At 44.8% G+C, this 21,849-nt stretch overlaps 2 protein-coding genes across 2 annotated transcripts in view; one reads left to right on the forward strand and one right to left on the reverse strand.

The window, feature by feature from the left end:
- Positions 1 to 20,862, reverse strand: part of LOC135369705 (phospholipid scramblase 3-like) — an 87,520-nt gene extending 66,658 nt beyond the window's left edge. Inside the window, exon 1 of the mRNA XM_064603221.1 lies at positions 20,647 to 20,862. The gene's annotated coding sequence lies outside the window, so the exon portion shown is untranslated. The remainder of the gene's footprint in view (positions 1 to 20,646) is intronic.
- LOC135369703 (uncharacterized) overlaps positions 1 to 21,849 on the forward strand; it is a 46,111-nt gene that overhangs the window by 23,073 nt on the left and 1,189 nt on the right. The window contains exons 4-11 of the mRNA XM_064603219.1: positions 13,252 to 13,390; positions 13,462 to 13,571; positions 15,256 to 15,375; positions 16,557 to 16,760; positions 19,707 to 19,941; positions 20,660 to 20,844; positions 21,275 to 21,475; positions 21,552 to 21,779. Of these exons, the coding sequence (XP_064459289.1) occupies positions 13,252 to 13,390; positions 13,462 to 13,571; positions 15,256 to 15,375; positions 16,557 to 16,760; positions 19,707 to 19,941; positions 20,660 to 20,844; positions 21,275 to 21,475; positions 21,552 to 21,779 (1,422 nt within the window). The remainder of the gene's footprint in view (positions 1 to 13,251; positions 13,391 to 13,461; positions 13,572 to 15,255; positions 15,376 to 16,556; positions 16,761 to 19,706; positions 19,942 to 20,659; positions 20,845 to 21,274; positions 21,476 to 21,551; positions 21,780 to 21,849) is intronic.

Consider the following 21,849-nt stretch of genomic DNA (forward strand, 5'->3'; position numbering starts at 1 on the left):
CGCGGTCATTGAAAAAGAAGAAGGAAGAAAGAAGTCAGAGAAGCCGTAAAAAATCCAAAGGGGCCAAAGACAACCTGAGCTCCTACGTCATTGATTACGTAATGCCGCCGCGCAAAGCATGCTGGTGGGCATTATCAGCTATATCAGCCTATCAGCCGACGCGTTTTTTAAGCTTCTTCCAGGACAGAGCAAGGCATAACCTCGAACCAGTCTTCTCGTGACGTCACATGTTTATAAACAGAAGGTCGTCTATAGCAGACGATACTTTCTTCCTCTCTTTCATTCTTTTTTCTTTTTTTTCATGCGATACAGAAAGCTTCTGCGGCCCTCTTTGAAATATAACTGCACACTCTTAAAAATGAACTTCACCGCATAGCACGCTCCTAGCCAACCATAACCTCGAATGATATCGTTATCTGCCATGATTTGTTGAAAATGGGAGGCGTACGCCTTTTTTGTGACACTTATGCTGTTCATAATTGTCACAACAAAGGCGTATGCCTCCCGTTTTCAACAAATCAGGGCAGATAACGATAGCACTCGAGATTATGGTTGGCTAGGAGCGTGCTATGCGGTGAAGTTCATTTTTAAGAGTGCATCGCATAACACGCTCCATCATCCCGAACGACATCGTCCTCTCCCCTCATTTGTTGTGCACAGGAGGCGTATGCCTTTTTATGACACCTATGCAGTTACACTCTTAAAAATGAACTTCACCTCATAGCACGCTCCTAGCCAACCACTATCTCGAATGATATCATTACCTGCCCTGATTTGTTAAAAACGGGAGGCGTACGCCTTTTTGTGACACTTATGCGGTTCATAATTGTCACAAAAAAGGCGTACGCCTCCCGTTTTTAACGAACCAGGGCAGATAACGATATCATTTGCGATTATGGTTGGCTAGGAGCGTGCTATGCGGTGAAGTTCATTTTTAAGAGTGTACGTTAATTGTCATAAAATGGCGTACGCCTAATGTTTTCTACGAATCCGGGCAGAAAACCATACCCTTCGGGAAAATGGTTAGCTAGGAGCGTGCTCTGCGGTGAAGTTGCATTTTCAAAGTGAAGCTCTCTGGAGCACAAAAAAGTAACAGTCGGGCAGAACAAGCAAACCCCCATCACGCATGACTTATTTTATGCGCAGTTTTGCTTTGCCCCAAAAAGCCAGGACTGGGCTCCCAAAAGACAACAGCCAAGTCGAGCCAACTTATTGGTGTGCATAGAAGGAATACAAAGTCGACCGTACCGTACGAAGGATTGTCCACAACGCATCCATATGCTCTATAGTAGAAGCTCCTCGAGGGTAGGACATGCCCCCGTGCAATATTGATCGCCTTCTATATACTGTGACAGCAATCTAACACTAGCATCCAAAAAGATAATAGCCAAGCCAAGATAACTCATCAAGGCAATGCAAGACAAACAGAACCACCGAGGGCACAAACTGTGTGAGGAATGCTGTACACACGCTTGCTTTTTGACGTGTCCACAGCAAAGAAAGCGTGGTGGCGGAGTGATGGCACCTCGAGGCGCTGTATAGGGAGCACTTTCGCTGTGCTATATCGTGTCACTGTTTACCCAGCGATCCCAATCTTGGACCAAAGACAACAGAGCTCAAGTTGAGGCGGCCATCACATGGCCACACGTACACATCAGGCATAATGGAAGGTCAAAGGGGGGTGAGCGGAATTTATATAGCTCTCTCGGCGGAGCTGATCGAACTATACGCGTAGCTTCAGACCCCCATACTCATCGAGTTCTTTTTCGCGATTCTTTCTTCCTTCGTATAATATCGAAGAAGTTGAAATGTGTGACAGGCCGGAGTGCGGTCGGAATCTTTCTCAGTGGAGTTGCCGTGGCTGATGATGAACTTTTTCATTTATTTTTTTTTTATTCGACAAAAGTTTGGTTAGACGTAAAAGAGGAGAAGTAGGAATATTGATTTTTATTTCATTTTATTTTTATTTTTTTTCCCCAACGGGTACTGATGTTTCTTTCAAAAGGTAAAAGGTGCTGAGTGATGAGTAAGATGAAAGTTCAACAACTTACGAAGGCTTTAGAAAGACGTAGATTAGTAGTGCATAGAATAAAATCTTTCTGAATTCGTTAACACAGGGTAAAAGTTGAGCGGCCTTTTTCAAATTTATTACTAGGTATATATTTACTAGGAAAACGTTTCCAGCATGGCACCCGCCCATCAGCGCTTTCTTACTCGCGTGTTGTTCTCACCACGTTTATAATGCAGATGGAACAAAATATTTCATGACCGGATGTCGCCTGTTCGTCTCGCGTCCACGCGGGAGTGATGAGACCATGTTGTATGGCTTGGGCTACATGTGGAGATATGCTGGATGCACTCAATAATGTAGACCCTATCTTCCAGATCGGCGAGAAAGGCACGAAAGAGTGAAAGGCACGGTACATCTGAACGTTTGTGCTGAGTTTGCCGGTTAACGACTCTTGAAAGCTTCCTTCATAGAGGCTACGAAAAAGAAAAAGACAAATCGTACTAACAGCAGCGAAAAGTTAATTGCTGTTAATCGCTCCCAAACGTTGCTCCTTCGTTTTTAGAGTGAAAATGCCCTGTGCCGCAAGACCAAAGTACATCCCTGGTTTTCGTAACATATCGTCCTTCATCCGCAACACTTTGACGAAATTTTTTGCAGCAAAAAAACTTAGCTTCCCACACAGCACGATAACCTCTCAATCAGGAGTACATCGGCGATGTTGACCACGTACTTCTTACTGTAATAACGTGTGCCCATATATATATATATATATATATATATATATATATATATATATATAGCAAGATCGCTTTCAAATGAGACTCATTAAGGCGCCGGGCGCCGCAACGCTTCCAGCACATCAACCACACTCTGCTCGAGGATGATGTTCCGAATGTTTCGAATCCCATTACCAACACTGCGTGCTGATGAATGCAGACGACACTTTCAAACGGGGGAAGGAAAGTAAGAAGACGATCCCTAATGCAGCGCTTTCCCATCGTGCCAATGTGTGTGTGTTCTCTTTTTTTTTTTTTTGTCTGTCTGTCTTTTAAGAGCTCATTCCCTATCGCTTTTCACAGCTTCGCAGCTATTTAGCAGGAAACGTTCAGTGTTTCTTTTCGCATCTTTTCCAACCGGTCATTCACGAAGCGCTTCGAGACGCCAGAATGAGTTCGTTTCACAGATTATATCTAGCAGATGACAACCAAGGACAGCGCCGTCTGGTTTACTTGTTATGGAACTCATTGAATTGTCCTAATGCAAGTCTATCTCTTTCTCTCTTTACTTTCTCTCCGCTTGTTTTCCTAAGTAGGACATATGCACAACATCTTCTCTGCTTTGGGCTAGATTCCTGCATCAATCGTTTTTTTTTCTCATTTTTCCAATAATATCAATTTATAACAGTATCACTTGTCATATTCTCATCGCCACAACACCAAGCCAAAGACTGGCTGAGTGGCTTTTTCCTTCCACCCAAAAGGGAAATCAATTTATTCAAATTCAAAATTCAAAGCAGGGTGTCGAACCGCAAAAAACACGGGTTCGGTTCGGGTTCGCGTTGCTTATTGGGTTTCGTTCCGGTTCGGTCACGCCAAAAATCGAACCGCGAATCGGTTCAACGCTTCCGTTTTATATCTCCCACAAAACTAATTTTATCAGGAAATGTGTGGCTAATAGCTTTCTGCTGTTGTCTGCATTGACGTTTATTTGCCAGGTACTCCCTTTAGCCATAGAAAGAAGGAATGGATGAACACTTGCAAATAGCGACCACGCTGATGAGGAGGGGTTGTCCTGCTACTGTCTGTTCCCAAAACCTCACACACAAAAACTTTTCTCATACGCATAGTGCCAGCAAGGTACACTTTAAGGAAACCAAATAAGATAGACAGCATTTTACATAGACGACGCTTCTGAGTCGGCACACTGCATTCGCAGCGTGAATCGGTCTAAAACCGTACTGAAGCTTTTCGATAATAAGTCTGCCAGCCTTGCTCTGTCCGAGCTCACAGCAGTGTACCGATTAATGCACAACACAAACGCAATGTGTCACAGCACAACTGCACTAGCAGTAAACAGGACTACATTTATTTTTCAAACCCCCGTCAAGGCACCGCTCTGCGTATGCTCCTTCTCCACTTCTCATGTTTCTGACTTGCTTAATTTTTACTGCTCACGTGTAAGTGGAAATGTTGGGCGCTTGCTTATTCACGTATTCGTCCTATAGAGCTATAGAATTGGTCTATTCCATTCCTGCTTCATTCGTCGTTTGCTTGGAAACCTAGCGTTTGACAAGCGTCCGCGTTTCGCCTCCTCTCTAAAGAGCACAACATTTCTGTGATGTGATGGTGTATGATGTCCATGGTGACCACTATGACTGAATTGACCTATCTGTGCAAAACACGCCGGTTATAGCAAGGGTCACAAAACGTTGCGCCCTCTGCCGCTTTCGCGCCACATCGCTTGATATCTGACGTAAGAGCTACCTGACCATGTGCGTCACGCCCCGGTGCTTTCTTTGTGGTGCAGTTGTGACCACTAATCACTCATAATTATCAGCTGGTGTCACATTTTATGCGATAGAGCGAAGTAATATCTGCCAAAAGTTTCGTCAAGATGCGAAAGCGTCACTCCTGTTTAATATGTGAGCGATTATTGAAGTCATAATTGAAATTGAATAAGATTATCGAATAAATTTTAGGATGGACAAGTTTCCTTCAGCAGAACGCAGCACGGAACGCGATTTAAGTTCACCTCACACGTAGCGTTCATGGCTTCATTTCTATCTTTCCCCGTAGCAGCCAGTTAGTTACTAACCAAGTTTACTTTTGCATTGCTACCACAGTTAGTAACATATGGTTAAGCAACGACGAAATCACTAGCATAACATTCGCTCCGGTGCATTTCTTCCCTAGTGCATACCCTGCAATCTATCTCATAAACAAAACAAGGGCTGTACGTGCCCGTTCCCATAGTTGAGGTGGGCAATGTTCCTGTGTTATGCATCCACTTTCTTGTATATGAGCATTTTAGCGAGCTCTCCGTGGGCTAACCTAATCAACGTACCACGAAAACTTCCTCATCTGCTCCCTATGCGCCGTTCTTTCCATCTGAATGGTTCTTGTCATTGGGACAAAGCACGTTTCTTATTCCTCCCCCTCCTCTTGCCTCGAGCACATAAATATGTTGCCCACGTTATTGGCCATATTGTGTAGGCGAACTCACGCTCTTCGATGATTCGTTTGTTCCGGCTCCGTTTTCATGAGTTGACGACTGCGATCAGGTCAGCTGTCGAGGGAAATTCATCCCATTTTGCTGTATCATTTAACTATATGATCGAACGGGGATCTCGAGAGGATTAAAGCGGAACACGAAAGAGGCTAAACTGCGTCGTCTGCAACGTCGTCTGCTTCAACAACGGCGCCCTCGCCCGGCTAAAAATGCGATGCGATTTTCGAAGCAGACGATCGTCTGCAAGTACCATTGCGGCATACTGAAGGAAAACACGCGATATACCATGTTTAGTAAGGGACGAAAATAGCGGCAAGATGAAGATAAAAAATTAAAAGGAAAGTTTTCTCGCGTGGCGCCCTTCTGTTCTGTTCTTTCGTTTCTCAGATGATATTTTGAATTGCCAAACATTTCAGCCATGCAATATTCTTGTTGTTCTGCTAAAACATCGCATAGTACTCGTACTTGTGCTGATACTTCTACTCCTACTGCTACTCGCACTTGTAAATACAGGACACAGGCTTAAACGTGTCAGGCAGAACAAAATATGTTAACCAGAACTTTCTCGGAAACTTGATCATATTATTACATGCCAGAAAAGATCACGCAACACTGCGGGGGGTGATAGGAAAGTCATCTGAGCTGTTAGCCCGCGGCACACTTCCTCAATTATGGGCCTAGCGGAATGGATCCGTAAAGCTCGCTCCATTTCGTACGCTATTTAAAGCCGTTTAAAGTGCGTAATAACAACATCGCACAAGATAACGATGTTTGATATTAACGTTCTGTCCCCGCAGCTTTTGGTGACTGGAAAATCAATAGAACAAGCTTTACAAGTTCCCTTTCTCGTTACATTTAAGCTGCCCCACACATACTACTATTCAATGTGATATTCATTGCTCTGCTTTATGAACTGTCACATACGTATATACCTCCTTTCTACTAACACTACGTTACGTACGCATGACCCGAGTGTACTCCGAGCGGTACTCAAATGATACTCTTATACATGAACACGACAGCGTCCACACAAATGAGGCAGCCTTTTTTCCTTTTGTGACCGTACATCTCCGGAAAAAGAAATCAGTGATTTCAATAGAGATGTCCGTTTTCTCTTTCAAAGCGCCTCTCGAAGAATAAAAGGAATTCCATGCTTGCTTACCATCTCACGTACGGAGGTCTAAAAGACGACAGAAGAGGTATACATCATGCAAGCCTTGTAAGACACAAACATATAACTCCGATCGCTGCGTAGTGCAATCCGTAGGTTTTTGTGTTGGCTTCAGGAATGGCGACGTGAGGCCCCCGTCCTTGTTACGTGACTTTGTTTACATGCAAAGTGACGTTGGGAAAGGATAGAGCAGTGTACGTCGCTCCACAACCACGCAATAAAAAGGAAACTCTGGAATCGAAACAGAGCAGCTTTAGTCCGAATGCGAACAGAAGTCACGGAGCGGGGAAATGGTGAGAAAACTGCAAGGAAAAATCGAAAGGCACAATGGAGAGCTAAATGGACATGGACTGGGAGAACTAAAAGCTAAAGCAATACGAACATTCGGCACAAGAAAATTGCCTTAACTGATCCTGGACCGCAACCACACTCTTAAAAATGAACTTCACTGCATAGCATGCTCCTAGCCAACCATCATCTCGAATGATATCGTTATCTGCTCTCATTTGTTGAAAACGGGAGGCGTACGCCTTTTTTTATGACAATTATGAACAGCATAAGTGTCACAAAAAAGGTGTACGCCTTCCGTTTTCATCAAATCAGGACAGATAACGATATCATCCGAGATGATGGTTGGCTAGGAGCGTGCTATGCGGTGAAGTTCATTTCTAAGAGTGCAAGCCCACACTCTTAAAAAAACGAAATTCACCGCATCGCACACTCCTAGCCAGCCATGATCTCGAATGATATCCTTATCTGCCCTGATTTGTTGAAAACGGAAGGCGTACGCCTTTTTTCTGACAATTATGAACAGCATAAGTGTCACAAAAAAGGCGTACGCCTCCTGTTCCTGATATGTAAACCATTAGCCTTACACTCTAAACACAAAGCTTCACCGCACAGCACGTTGTCCGCCAACCATTGCCACGAATGATAGGGTTATCGCTTCTGATTAGAAGAGAGATGGGGGCGTACACCTTTTTGTGTCAATTTGGATACATTATAACTGACACAAAACGGCTTACGCGACCCTCACTCCTCGAATCAGAAGTGATAACCCTATCGTTCGTTGCAATGGTTGGCGCAGAGCGTGCTATGCGGTGAAGTTCAGTTTTTAGAGTGCACTCTTAAAAATGAAGTTCACCGCATAGCATGCTCCTAGCCAACCATAATCTCGAACGATATAGTTATCAGCCCTCATTTGTTGAAAACGGGAGGCGTGCACCTTTTTTGTGACACTTATGCTGTTCATAATTGTCACAGAAAATGCGTACGCCTCCCGTTTTCAACAAATCAGGGCAGATAACGATATCATTCGAGATGATGGTTGGCTAGGAGCATGCTATGCGGTGAAGTTCATTTTTAAGAGTGTGTATCCCGAGTGACATCGTCCTTTCTCCTGATTTGCTGGAAACGGGGGGCATAATATGCCATTTTTGTGGCATTATGCAGTTCATAATTGCCACACAAATGGCGTACGCCCCCCCCCCCCCCCCGTTTCCATCAAATCAAGGAAGAGCAAGCTATGTGCTGAAGTTCTGTTTTTACACTCTTAAAAATGAACTTCACCGCATAGCACCCTCCTAGCCAACCATTATCTCGAATGGTATCGTTATCTACCCTGATTTGCTGAAAACGGGAGGCGTACGCCTTTTTGTGACACTTATGCTGTTCATAATTGTCACAAAAAGGCGTACAAGTGTCACAAAAAGGCGTACGCCTCCCGTTTTCAGCAAATCAGGGCAGATAACGATATCATTCGAGATAATGGTTGGCTAGGAGGGTGCTATGCGGTGAAGTTCATTTTTAAGAGTGATACAGTGCATTAAATCCCAAATGGCACCGTTCCTTCCCTGATTTGTAGAAGAAGGGAGACGTGCACACTTCGTGACAATTGCCATAACTGCATAAGTATCACAAAAAGGCGTACAGCTCCTGTTTTCAACAAATTATGAACCAGAATATTGTCATTCGGGATAACGTTTGGCTAGAAACGGGCCATGCGGTGAAGTTCTGTAACACGAGCGTGTATATCAGATTCGTTACGAACAACCGACTGGAAAGGTTGCACCTGTAACACACACCTTAATCACAAGTATATGGTCTCGGCTCTCTTGTACGCACGCCTGCCTCAAAATCCTCTTCATAACGGTATTTCCAACCAAAACATGACGCGTTCTAACGCCCACTCTCTGCGAGTAATGATAGAAAAACTCGCCTGCTCTCTGGTGCTCAACACTCGCCCTTCCCCTCGTTTCAGGATCGTTAAGCACGGGACTCCGACGGGCATCTGCAGGTGAAGGCGGAGACATTAGCCATATATCCGAGCCTAAATACGGCAGCCCGAACGCGGCAGCGGGCACGTTGCGCATTATGCCGTTACCTTTCTTTTTCTATTGTTTTTCAAAACCCCGAGTTCTATACGTAATGAGGAAATATTGAAGCCTCGCCTCGCTTCGACATATCGAGTGCGTGCTGATTGAGTGTTGCGTCCGTGGTACCGACAGAGAGCGATGACGTCTGCTGATGCAGCGATGGTAATTTAGAAAGCTAAAGTACACACGTACAAGTAGTACTTCCAAATGACATAGCGGCGCGTAGAGAGTCTCGTTAAATAATTATGTAACTGGAAAAGGGGGTCCTTGCTGCACAATCTGCACTCTTAGAAATGAACTTCACCGCATAGCACGCTCCTAGCCAACCATAATCTGGAATGATATCGTTATCTGCCCTGATTTGCTGAAAACGGGAGGCGTACGCCTTTTTTGTGACACTTATGCTGTTCATAATTATTCTGTTCATAATTGTCACAAAAAAGGCGTACGCCTCCCGTTCTGAACAAATCAGGGCAGATAACGATATCATTTGAGATTATGGTTGGCTAGGAGCGTGCTATGTGGTGAAGTTCATTTTTAAGAGTGTGGCGTGGCAAGTGACAGCCTGAGAGAAGACGTCTTCGATCTGTATGTAGGAAGACGAGGTTTTCCCTTATCGCAGTTTAAATACACACTCTTAGAAATTATATTTCGCCGCATAGCACGCTCCTACACAATCATCATCTCGAATGATATCGTTGTCCTGCCCTGATTTGTTGAAAACGGGAGGCGTACGCTTTTTTCTTTTTCTTTGTGACAATTATGAACCGCATTAAGGTTTCTCAAAAAAGGCGTACGTCTCCCATTTCCAACAATCAGGACAGATAACGATATCATTCGAGATGATGGTTGGGTAAGAGCGTGCTATGCGGTGAAGTTTATTTTTAAGAAAGTGTGGGCGTGCATATGAAAACCACGCCAATTTTTTTTACCGCAGAAAAACAGCGAACAAAAATGTTGTCAAAACGTCGAATCAGTCTCAAGATTGTTTCACGAAAATAGCTGTGCCCGTGGAATCAGTACTCACGATATGGCATGTCCACACGGCTTGTCACCAGCCTACACTCTTAGAAATGAACTTCACCGCATAGCACGCTCCCAGCCAACCATAATCTCGAATGATATCGTTATCAGCTCTGATTCGTTGAAAACGGGAGGCGCACGCCTTTTGTGTGACAATTATGACCAGCATAAGTGTCACAAAAAAGGCATACTCCTCCTGTTTTCAACAAATCAGGGCAGATAACGATATCATTCCTGATGATGGTTGGCTAGGAGCGTGCTATGCGGTGAAGTTAATTTTTAAGAGTGTATATATGACCTCAGCACTGTGATAAGCCTGCATGCACTTTAAAAATGAACTTCGCCGCATAGCACGCTCCTAGCCAACGATCATCTCGAATGGTATCGTTATCTGCCTTGATTTGTTGAAAACGGGAGGCGTATACGCCTCTTTTGTGACGCTTATGCTGGTCATAATTGTCACAAAAAGGCGTACGTCTCCCGTTTTCAAAACAAATCAGGGCAGATAATGGTATCAATCGAGATTATGGTTGGCTAAAAGCGTACTATGCGGTGAAGTCAATTTCTAAGAGTGTGCCTAATACATTTGCGACCCAGGTTGTAACAATGCTCCAACACACTCAGCCTTTTCTGGATATTTTTGAAGGCACTACAGTAGAAAACTGGGCTATAGTTGGTGACAGTTCACAATGAGGATAACAAAGCGCCACGGAAACAAAGAAACAGACAGAGCGAGACGAGACAACCAAGCCCTTGGTTGTCTCGTCTCGCTCTGCCTGTTTCTCTTGTCTGTCTTTCCGTTGAAAATGAACGACGTCGAAGATATCACATGACTGGTAACCAGTGTCGGGATTCGGTGCACAAGGCTTAATATCAGGGACTCGACGGCACGACTCTGTAAGGATCACACGAACTTGCACCGAACGGTTAGGACTGGAAGCTTCCTTCCTCACAAGATTTTACACTCCCGCGCAGAAACCTTACTTTTGCATTTTCTGCCTGATAATTCATCGCTGGCCTTGAAAGAAGTCGTGCGTCGGCGTTACGACTGCATAAACCGACGTCGAAGGCACCTCTCCCACACCAGGTGGCTGCACGAGAAGGGCACCGGAATAAATCCGCGCGATGGCACGCCATTTTTCGGGACACGATTTCGTTCTGCCTGGGTGGTGGCGTGCACATCGAGGGAAATGGAAAGGGGGAATGCAGTTCATGCGATATTGAAATTACACAGTGATGCACTGCGCTCCCACACGTGTTTTTGACGCAGGTTTAACAAATTCCCTGCATCCTTTGGCGCAGTGCCAAACGCTTTCAAACGCGGTAGCGTTACTGGGCCTTCGTTGGCGATAAATCTTTGGCGAAACCTTTTCGAAACGCCATCATTGTGTGTGCGTGTGTGTGTGTGTGCGCGCGCTAGCGCCGCGAATCAACTGTGGCTACAGACGTGGACAAATGGAGAGAGGAAAGCAGGAAGGAGCGGAGAAAGGGTCCTGGGAAAGGGTTAGTATGTGTCCTGGGCCGACTTCAGGGGGGAACTGTGCCGACATTTGCCCGGATTTGCGCGGATTCGAACCGCGTCACTTCCTAATCTTGGCGTGGCAGGCGATCATCCTAACCGCTGTGCCACTGGAGCTGGTACCAATTTTTTATTGAGTCTTTTAAATATGTTGCGAAACCGTTTAACTTATTGCAGTTGTTGCTGCGGTGATTATACACAGTTTCAGCGTATACCCCTAAAACAGTCCTGCGATGATGTGGTTGTGGAACGGTCGCGTTATGTCACATGTCCCAAAGAGCCATGGACGGACCTACACGGTGTATGTCCCTATGGAGATGCGGAGGGCGACATTTTTGAGACAGCGGAGGCTGACGGTGGTGTAAAGGGCGCTGTGCCGTGCCGCGTTGGACAACAGGTGCTGATTTCCTTCGAGCAGACTTACGAGAATTTCGGAACAGGATAGAAAATCTTGCCCAGCAGCTCCTCAACTATTGGTGCTCAACGTCTCTCCCTCAGTAAACCGAGAAAAGCCCACCAATCAGATTGCTACCAGGGAAGGATAACCCACACAACGGAACCTGTTCTATGAAGTCCGCTAAGGCGATTAAGGCTCCATCATCCAGCTTTATAGCTGACACTTGAGTGATACCGTGAAAGCCCTCTAGTCGGACATTCCTCTATTGCGGACAGCTGGATTTCTCCCCGTTAAGCTCCGATGCTCTTTCTTCGATATCTCTCGTGTACGAACAGTTCCCTTCAATGGACATAAACCCTCGGCCTTGTCCGCACGAAATTGGTTTCACCGTATATATGCAGGGTGTTAACCTTTAAAGTGATAAAAAATCTAACTGGCGACGTACTCCCCGGAGGGTTGTGGGACTTTCGGCACTTACCTTCTGGAAACTTTGGAGGCTTCTGGAGGCTTATTGGACAATTTTTAATTTAGTGAATTTTTTTTTCAATTGAACTTTGAAAATTGCCAAGCGAACCTCACTTTCTTTTCTTCTTCTTTTTTTTTACAGAAATATGAAGTTCTCCACGGATAACGGCAGACCCAACAAAAAATATGCACAGTATCGCGACAGAAATAGTCGGAAAATTTCGTAAAAATTACGCTTTAGCCCCGCCTGCTTGGTTTCCGCAAAGAAGCGGGCGCGAAACGTGCGTCTAGAGAAGGAAGTGTTCCCGCCTTCATTTGTTTGGCCTTCTTTGTGATAAGACGGTTGTTTTGTTTTCTTTGTGATAAGACGGTTGTTTTGTTTTCTTTGTGATAAGATGGTTGTTTTGTTTTCTTTGTGATAAAACGGTTGTCACCAGCATCAAGGTCAAAGCTGGGGAAAGAAAGGTAAAACAAGAGACGGACACACTTCCTCCTCTCCCCGCATCTTCGGTGCGCTCTTCTTTGCGGCAATCACGCAGGCGGGGCTAAAGCGGAATTTAAAAAAAAATTTTCGAGTATTTCTGTTGCGGTACTGTGCATAGTTTTTGTTGGGTCTCTGGTTATTCGTGGAGGACTTCATATTTCTGTAAAAAAATTCAGGTTCGCTTGGCAATTTTCAAAGTTCAATTGAAAAAAAAAATTTCTATCAATTAAAAATTGTCTAAACCCATCCTAAATGGTGCCAAAAGTTTCCATAAAGTAATTGCCGAAAGTCCCACAATTCTCCGGCGAGTGCGTCGCCATTTAGACTTTTTTATCACTTTAGGTGAAAACACCCTGTATATAGTAACTAAAACTGCGAAATGCTTTCGTCCGCGACAGAGGCACAGTTTTTCCAACATGAAAGCCTTTCCTAAACGTTGAAAGATTTCATAACGCTATAGCTGCGAAGCTTTCACACAGTACATCATGACCGACGGCCTTGGCAAGGAGACTTCGTGGAAATCCTGCAGTACAAAGTTCGCGCGAATTCAAGATCGTTCCTTTGCTTCTCTATTTCAGGACAGCCCTTCTGTGTGCTTCGCATCGGATTCACCGAGTGAACAACAACAGTGGGCCAATGCACTTCGCAGCCGGACACAAGCCTGCTCTCTCAACATCGAAGGCCTCAACTTGGAAGGCTGCGGAACCTTCGGCGGAGGTAAACAGCCGTAAATAGCCGCGTTTTGTGAAACGTCGTGTATTAAAACGACTTGTATTTTCGCTTCGCAGGTCTGCAAGACGCGGCCCAGAAGGATGAGAATGTTCTTGCGCAAACGCTCGAGCTCCTGGACGAGTTACTCAAGAGAAAATCCGAAGGCGTCAAGCAAAAAAAGACTGAGGTACCTTGTATTCGCACGACAGACATTTTCCAGAATACCCCAAGTAGAAGAAACGAAAGCGTCATGAACCAAGCAGCACAACATCTCCGCCCAATATTGATAATAATTGATAATAATATCGGTCCAAGATTGGACCAATATTGGGTCAAGATGTTGTGCTGCTTGGGGGCTTTCTGCTGAAACATAAGACTCGACGTCATGTCTTTTCGTGCACCGCTAACCGTAGGGTATATATATTCTGCGGCGCAGATTAAATATATATATTCCTTAGCAGACGGTATTAAAACATCCTGAGTTGGGCAAGTTTGTGGTCATGATCCATGTCAATAGGCGCAGCACGACGCAAGACACAGGAAGGGTTTGCCCTCGTGCCTTCATCTGTCTTTAAACGAATTATGGTAGTTGAAGAAAAAGCACCAGCAGTGAGATTCGAACCCGCACCCTCCGATTTTCGGTCAGGGATGCTGCCAATTACACCATGCTGGCTACCCTCTTTTTCCAACGTAGCACAAGCCCCGCCTGGAAACACGGGGACACCCGCACTCACCCTCAATACATTCTCTCTCACATTGTTGCCATTCGCTCTCACACTCACACAGGCGAACATACTCGGTCCAATATTTGACCAAGATTGGACAATACTGGCAATTCCAGCCCAATATTGGCCAGTATTGGGCTGTCATTGCCAGTATTGGTCCAATATTGGCCCAAGGTTGGCCCAGTATTGGACCAATATTGGGCCAACATGTTGTGCTGCTTGGGTAACGTAGTGGTGTGTTCATCCTTCTATGTCTAATTGCCCCATCTACTACTACGCTTCCTGTGTCTTGTGTTGCGTAGCGCCTGTTGACATGGAGAAGACGGTGTCGGTCTGCAATAAGCGCGCAGAACACGAGTCACAATGTTCCGGCAACGTGCGAATGCTTACCATAACACGCGGCGGAACTTCAGCCGCGTGAGCAGGTTTTCCTTTTTCTTCCACTGGAATATTCCACGGGGTTACGCACCAAATAACACAAATTCTCGAGGGAGAATGATGAATGTCGCTGACCTGTGTAGCGCCCAGGAAAGAGGTGTACAGCGGTGTAAGGCCCGGGGGGGGGGGGGGGTAAGGGGAAGGAAAGAGGGTTTGCTTAGAACCTCTCTTGTTCCTCTCCCACCCCTACGGAGATGTGTGGCAATATACGTGCGGCATGTTCCAAATAAATATTGACGTGTTTGAGGAATTCTCCTGTGTCGTTCCGTGTCTCTGGGAGATCCTATCGCAATATGTAACAGCTTGTCTGCGTCCTTTCTCTTCTCTCAAACAGCGGGTTATTGTGCCCGCAGCCCAATGATTGCTTTCTCTCTCGGTGTGCCCCCTCTCTATCACCCTTTCATTATCTCTCTCTCTCTCTCGTTATTTCCCTCTTCCAATCCTCTGGTCCTCCTCCTCTGCCTTTTGAACTCTCACCCAACGGGCAGTTATCATGACGAATGGTGGCAAACCTACTCAAAGTCCGTGCAGAACTTTTTAGTCAAAGCTTAGAGAGAAGAACGTCACGCTGTACCCTGTGATCCGGATTTCTCAACAACAACAACAATAACTTTTCTCAACAACATTCTTCAACCGGATTTCTCAACATTTCGTACTTCCTACGGGATTTCTTGTGCTGCACTCAATACGGTACCCATTGTCGTGCAGGAGCCAGTCAAGACTAGCGAAGAATGGGACGACCGGGACCAAGCTTCCATTACAGCCCACCAGGAGGCCCTTAGGAAAGCCACGCACCTGAGACAAAGAAAAATTTCTACGGAACTAAAGGTAATGACGGCAAGTACCACGGAAGCGATTCGTCAAGATGTTGCACGCATAATAAATGCAGATGATGATTAATACAAAATAAATACATATATGCATATTTAGCATTAGCAGCCTTCTGTCTTGAAGTGCCACTATAAAGAAGAAAAAAAAAAGATATATATCTTATTTCGTATTCGGTACACAATTTATTTTATTCGACACAGTACGCAAAATATGATCGTCGCCAGTCAATATTACGCGCTTCCCAGAATTTTGGAAACTTCATAGTTTCGAATTCTCCAGAAGTAGTTGACGTCATCGAGGGCTTTGACCTTTGTCTCTGTCTCCAGGCAACAGGGCAACGTCTCCGCCTCAAGTTGTAAGACTGCCAGCAACCATGATGAAGAGACGGAAAATAAACCTTCGAGAAGCAATGTTGCCAGAGGCGCAGCAGATTGAGCCGCCCCACGACCTCGTACTTCCCAATTCTCAAAATTAATTTTATGAAAGAGAAACAATATTTTCCCGAGAATGCAGTGCGAGACACGTAGAATGCAATCGGGGCATAAATTCATTAGGAGGTTAAGAAACGAGAAAATTTTCCCCTCGTAACGTTCGGCAAAAACAAAAATGGAAGCTCTTGCGCTTACGTACAAATTATGATCAACGATCACTCTCGTACAGCCTAGCTTTTATCTTAAATAGATTCTTTGAACACGGCAGTGAAACAAGAGGATAGAGAGGTAGCAAGCGAGCTGGTGGTATAAATCCATAACTTAAAAACCCGAGACTGGGGGACAAAGAGCGACAACACAGACAATGTCTCAATTGAGACCTTGTCTGTGTTGTCGTTCTTTGTCCCCCAGTCTCGGGGGTTTTAAGTTATGGATGGCATCGAAGTTGAGCCATCTCATTTTCTAGGGTTGCAATCTCCTCTGGACTTGTGATAACGTGTTTTATATGTGCAGTGTGCATGATAACTGGGCGTTGTTTCTCGTTTCTCATTTCTTACTGTGCTAGCTTGAAGTGTAAACTTTTGTGGATGGGAACTTGTCAAGCTGTCCTACAGCTTTTTTTCCCATCTCGACAATCCTAAAGTTGAAATGAAATTGAATTGAATTGATTTATTCCGCAATGGCACTGTCATCCCCAATGTCCCCTGTTGCTTCGTAAAGGAACGACATACCGATTTCATCGCGCAGGTGGAGACCCTTCAGAAACAGCTGAGGAAGCCGAGCAAAAAATCTCAACCAAAGGCAATCCCTGAATTACCCGAAGGCAGGGAGATCGTAGAGGAGCAGCTACAGGAACTAACGCTCAAACTCAGGATGCTGGAAGGGAACTTGGGCCAGACTGAACGAGAGGCTCAACAAGTCCGCAGGGAATGGGACAAGAAGATGGAAGAGGTGACATTTTCTTGTCAACGGCTTTCATTCCCTTGCCCTTGTTGAACTCTGGGACAACGAACAATGCAGTCGGATGTTCGCGTTGTAGCAAATCAGTGTTGGGGGCAACTGGTTACTGTGACTAAGCTACTTTTTTTGGTAACTTTTTCAACTTAACTCGTTTCTTTTGAGCTCCAGTAACTTCTTGAAGAACTCGTTCATTTTTTTTAGGTAACTTTGTCAAAGTAGTTTGGAGAAAGTTCCAAGTTCCTTTTGTTCGATTCTCGTCTACAAACATCGCGAGCTGCGTCCTCCCTTCCTAGTGACTTGAGACGACAGCATGCATTAACGGCCTCGGGTGTCACTAATCTTAGCAACGAGAAGTGTATTTATAATGACAGAGGGAACTGTGTAGCAAGGTTAGAACTTGGCGCAGTTCTACGGTATGTGCGTACAGTGGTTTATCCAGAATCTCAAGCACGGAGGGGTGTTGGAAAAAATTGGAGGGGGGGGGGTCATTATTATAGTTACGTCATTACAGCTTAACATATCATTACCGACATGTGTCCAATGCTGAATTCGCAAGGGGGTACACCGGTGAAAAAGTTAGGGGGGCGTCACTGAACATTTGGGGATGTTAGGGGGTGTAGGGGTGGTGGTGGTGGTGGTGTGGGTCTGGATAAATCACTGTCGTAGACGCCAACTTATCGAACACGAACTTTCTTTGTGCTCCGTTCAAGAACCTTACTACGAGATCAAAATCGCCAAATCCCTCCCTAAAAAAGCACAGAAATGTAGGCCTCTTTCGTCTTACCAGATAGCGATATAGTTTTTTGTATATCAAAACTATTTTAAAACGTCTTGCACCTACCATTGTGAGATCAAGATCTGAATTAACTATAGAAAGGTGATGAACTAAATAGTATATATTGGGTATATAGTGGAACTTCAAGTTCATTTTCATTACGTGTATCCCCCCATCTCCGGCAGCGATATACAGAAACGTGCTGACGCACTCTGAATTTCAGATTTTAAGGACATGGATTTTGTATTCTCAACCTGAATTCAATTTTCGGAGCAGTTGAAGAATGAGCTCGTTGTACTTTTTCTCCGTGTCTTATCCACCCCAATTTATATTTGAGCTTTCTCCGAGAAATAATCGCATCAGAGAAGTCCCCGTCTTCCAATTCAATTTTAAAATCAATCTATCGTACCCTCTTATAGATGTCGCATTTGTCTTTAAGTTAGCATATACATATCCATAAAGTTTTTTACTAAAAGCAATAAAAGCCCTCAGTACTACAGGGTAACACGAAGGCACATGGCAGGGCACTGAACTGACGAATACTCTTTATTGTACATACAGACAGCAACTTATAAGACATGGTCCAAGCCACTCCTCCTACTATGATTGGTTGATGATTTCGTTGACCCCTAACGCTTACCTAGAATTTGTCTCCTTTTCCTTTTTTTTTGTGTGTGTGTGTGTGTGGGTGGGTGCCATAAAGCACGAAAACACCAAGCAGCTTTTCCTTTTTTCTTACTACCGGACGTCGATAAGAGACCATCTCGTTATCTACTTCTAGAATAAGTTTGCAAGAATTATCCTACCTACTGTACTTTTAATATGATTACCGAACGCCCCAATTTTTAACTCTATTTATATGAAGCTTACCACGGGCAAGGCGAGTACCTTTTTTTAATCTGTTTCTGCAATATTAGCAACGATCTAAAAAATTGCATCGGATAGTCTCCCGCAGTACTTAGTCACTGACATGGTATACTATTTAGCACCCCCTGCTACACCATGCAACTTGGGAAAAATTTGCTAAAGCATGACGACTTATTTCGTAAGACTGGCAGTCATACTGCTCACAGCTAATAACCTTATTTCAAGCATCGAGTAGACCCTGTCTAATCCTCGTGATGTCGCTACAACCCCTCTTAAAATGCACAGTGGTATGGTGGGATATGTTCGTGTTACCTCAGTGTGTCGCTGTCAGAGACGTATCCAGAATTTTTCTTCAAGGCAGGAGGGCGAAGTACGCGGAAGAGCAACATGCTACATGCTCTACCTGCTCTGCTAAGATAGAGTGTTTCACGAAAAATGAGCACAAGCTTAAAAAAAAAGGTTCGTCGCGCATCAAAAAGACGGACTGCATAGTGTTACCAGTGGTGTGATGATACTCCAACATTTTTTTAATTAATTAATTAGGTGAAATTAATTAGAGCCAAAATGTCAATGAGAAAGTTGTAGAGGGCGATACGACGACACGAAACCTGTTGATTGCAACTTTGCACCTCTAACGGATCCTTTTTTTTTTTTTTTTGCGGCTCCAAAGACTAACTTTCGGGTTTGGATCAAAGCGCTCTCTGGCGTCCTGTTATCGTACGAAGACTAGTCACAGTTAGTTATCATTGGCATTTCAAATTTTTGCTGGACATTTTGGCTTGACATTGACTCCTCGCGCGTAAAACCCGAAAGTTAGTCTTTGGAGCCGGGAAAAAAAGGATCCGTTAGAGGTACAAAATTGCAGTCAACGGGCTTCGTGTCGTTGTATCACCTGCTACAACTTTCTCATTGACATTTCGGCTCTAATCCTTATAATTAAAAAATAATTTTAAAATTAATTTTACTTAATTAATTAATTACAAAAATAGTTTGAGTGTCCTCACGCTAACGCTACGCAGTCCGTCTTTTTGGTGCGCAATGAACCTTTTTTTTTTTTTTTAACTTTGACCCAGTTTTCGTGAAACACCCTGAGCGCTCGCTGACGACAGAAACTGAGGTGAAAGGTCAGGACATCCGGGCACCGCCCTCCCCAATTTAGATTCGCCGCTGGTCAGTGTATAAAGAAATTCAAGCCCACTGCGTTGTTTGCGTGCCTGTGGATCGAACCAGCACTGCTTAGAAACCTGTGCTTCGTATATATCGAAACTTATTCGTGTGCTTCTGTCGTGCTTCAGGTGTACATGCATCTTCTGAAGACCAAACATTTGTCGCCGGATACAATCAAGGCTCACTGGGACCAATCGGGAGACACGCCCAAAATCTTCGTGTCAAAGACGCAAGACGACTGTAGACCGAGTGGATCATTGAGGGTTCGAGCAGCTAAGCTTATCCCATCGCCGCGTGGAAAGAAGAAAGATGCCGGACACGAAACCAACGGAAGCATAAAAAAGTCGGCATCGAATAATTCACGTAAGCTTCACGACCTACGCCTTTACACGCCTACTGGAAAAAGGCATATAGGTTTATATGGGTCTCTACAGGATCCTATGCATCCCATTTATATATGTATAGGACCTTTGTGGGATCGTATATGTCCTGTATCACACCATAAGGGGCTGGTATAGGATCCCATGTACCCCATATGGCATGATATGTGCTAGCCGTGCTGTAGCCGGAACACATTACGCACTACAAGCGTGTCAAAATGGGACTAGATGAGAGTGTGTGTATGTCGAGACATATTTAAAGAACACCATGAAGACAATTACGGATAACCTGTTGCCGCAAACCTGTTGAAGCTACAGCGCTATAAATCACTATATATATATATATATATATATATATATATATCCATTACTATAAACTCCGCCACTTGAAACGTAGTCAAATGTCGTAACTGGCAATGTGACGTATCTTCTGGTCGGAAGACAATTTAGAAAACTGAATTCAATGTAGTATCGCTTACAATATCAAGAGGCATGAACACATGGGCTTGGAGAGAAGTTCCTTTAAATTATTTCTGCGATAAGAGTGATTATTTGTGTGATGATTTCTGGGAGTTGCTCATTCCATACCATGACAACCTCTTACAATTAATCCGGCACACAAGTCCTTTGTCAGTACACACACTGACCCGTTTAATGGGTACTAATTATTGAACTGGAATCATCTTACCGTTCCCTTTCAGTAAACGGCACCTCGAAGACCGGGTATGAATCCGACGACAACTCGAGAAGCACAGATTCAAAGGAGTCCGAAGACTTAAGAGCTCTGTCAAAGAGTCGCCGTGGACCACTCAAGATTATCGGTGACTTTCTCGATTCCCACAGAGGACGATTCGGAAGCACACACCGCCGCAACAAATCTGCAGAGGTAAATGTTGGCACTCGTGCTGCGACATGTCAACGCGTCTGCAATGCAGTCCAAAGCGTTTCAAGCAACGCGACGTCTTTCCATGAGGGCAACGTTATCAGCGATGACTTTGCATTCGTCCCGGCTTTCTGTCGCGAGTCAACTAACGGTTATCGGTCTATCAGCTTATGACTGGAACGCGATTTCCATCGACCTCGGTGGTTGTCAGCGGCTAGCACACATACGCATTAATCTCGACGTTGCGATTCCTGGACGAGGGCGCCAGCAATGCGTTGGCACCTATTACCTTAATGGCGTCCATGTAACAGCATGTAATGCCTTCCTTCCCAAATACAGTACGAGTTGCAATGTGCTAACACTAAATATTTGTTTCGACTACAAAATAAAGCCTGAGGGATGTATACTGTAACTCAACGGTGGCTTGGTGCAGGCGTATCCAAGCGGTGACCCATCCGAGAGCCAACACAAAAGACCAAGGACCATCACGGACATTCCACTTAGTCCAGCGTCAGACTCTGCCATGTCCACAGACTTAGCGCAGTCAACTTCTCCATCAAAGACGTGTGACCCATCTCTTCCTGTACCTTCTTCAACAACTGCTTCAACGTCTGAAGACACTCCTTCGGTGGAGGTAGGTAAACACGAGGAATGACCGTACGTAGAAGGCGACGTATACCAGACCATTTTTGACGCCGATTGATTGGCAGCTTTCAGAGTCTTCTATCGTGGTACCAAGAAGAGATTCCGAAATCGCCAGAAGTAGCGATACTCTACCAGAGGAGGAGATGCCTTTGACGCACACGGATAGCGGTGGCAGTTATTGCTCGGAGGACGATGTCAGGAGCATGGACAGCGGTCTCAGAGCGTCGTCTGAAGATGCTGAAGACGGATCTGTGCGTAAGGAGATCGACCCAGAGATAATGGCAGAGATTGAGGTTGGTCTTCAAACTGCCTTTCCTCTTTCTGTTTTGTCCGTACCTTGGAATGCGGGCACAAGCACTGGTG

This window comes from Ornithodoros turicata, chromosome 10 (assembly GCF_037126465.1).
Source record: "Ornithodoros turicata isolate Travis chromosome 10, ASM3712646v1, whole genome shotgun sequence".
NCBI classification, from domain to species: domain Eukaryota; kingdom Metazoa; phylum Arthropoda; class Arachnida; order Ixodida; family Argasidae; genus Ornithodoros; species Ornithodoros turicata.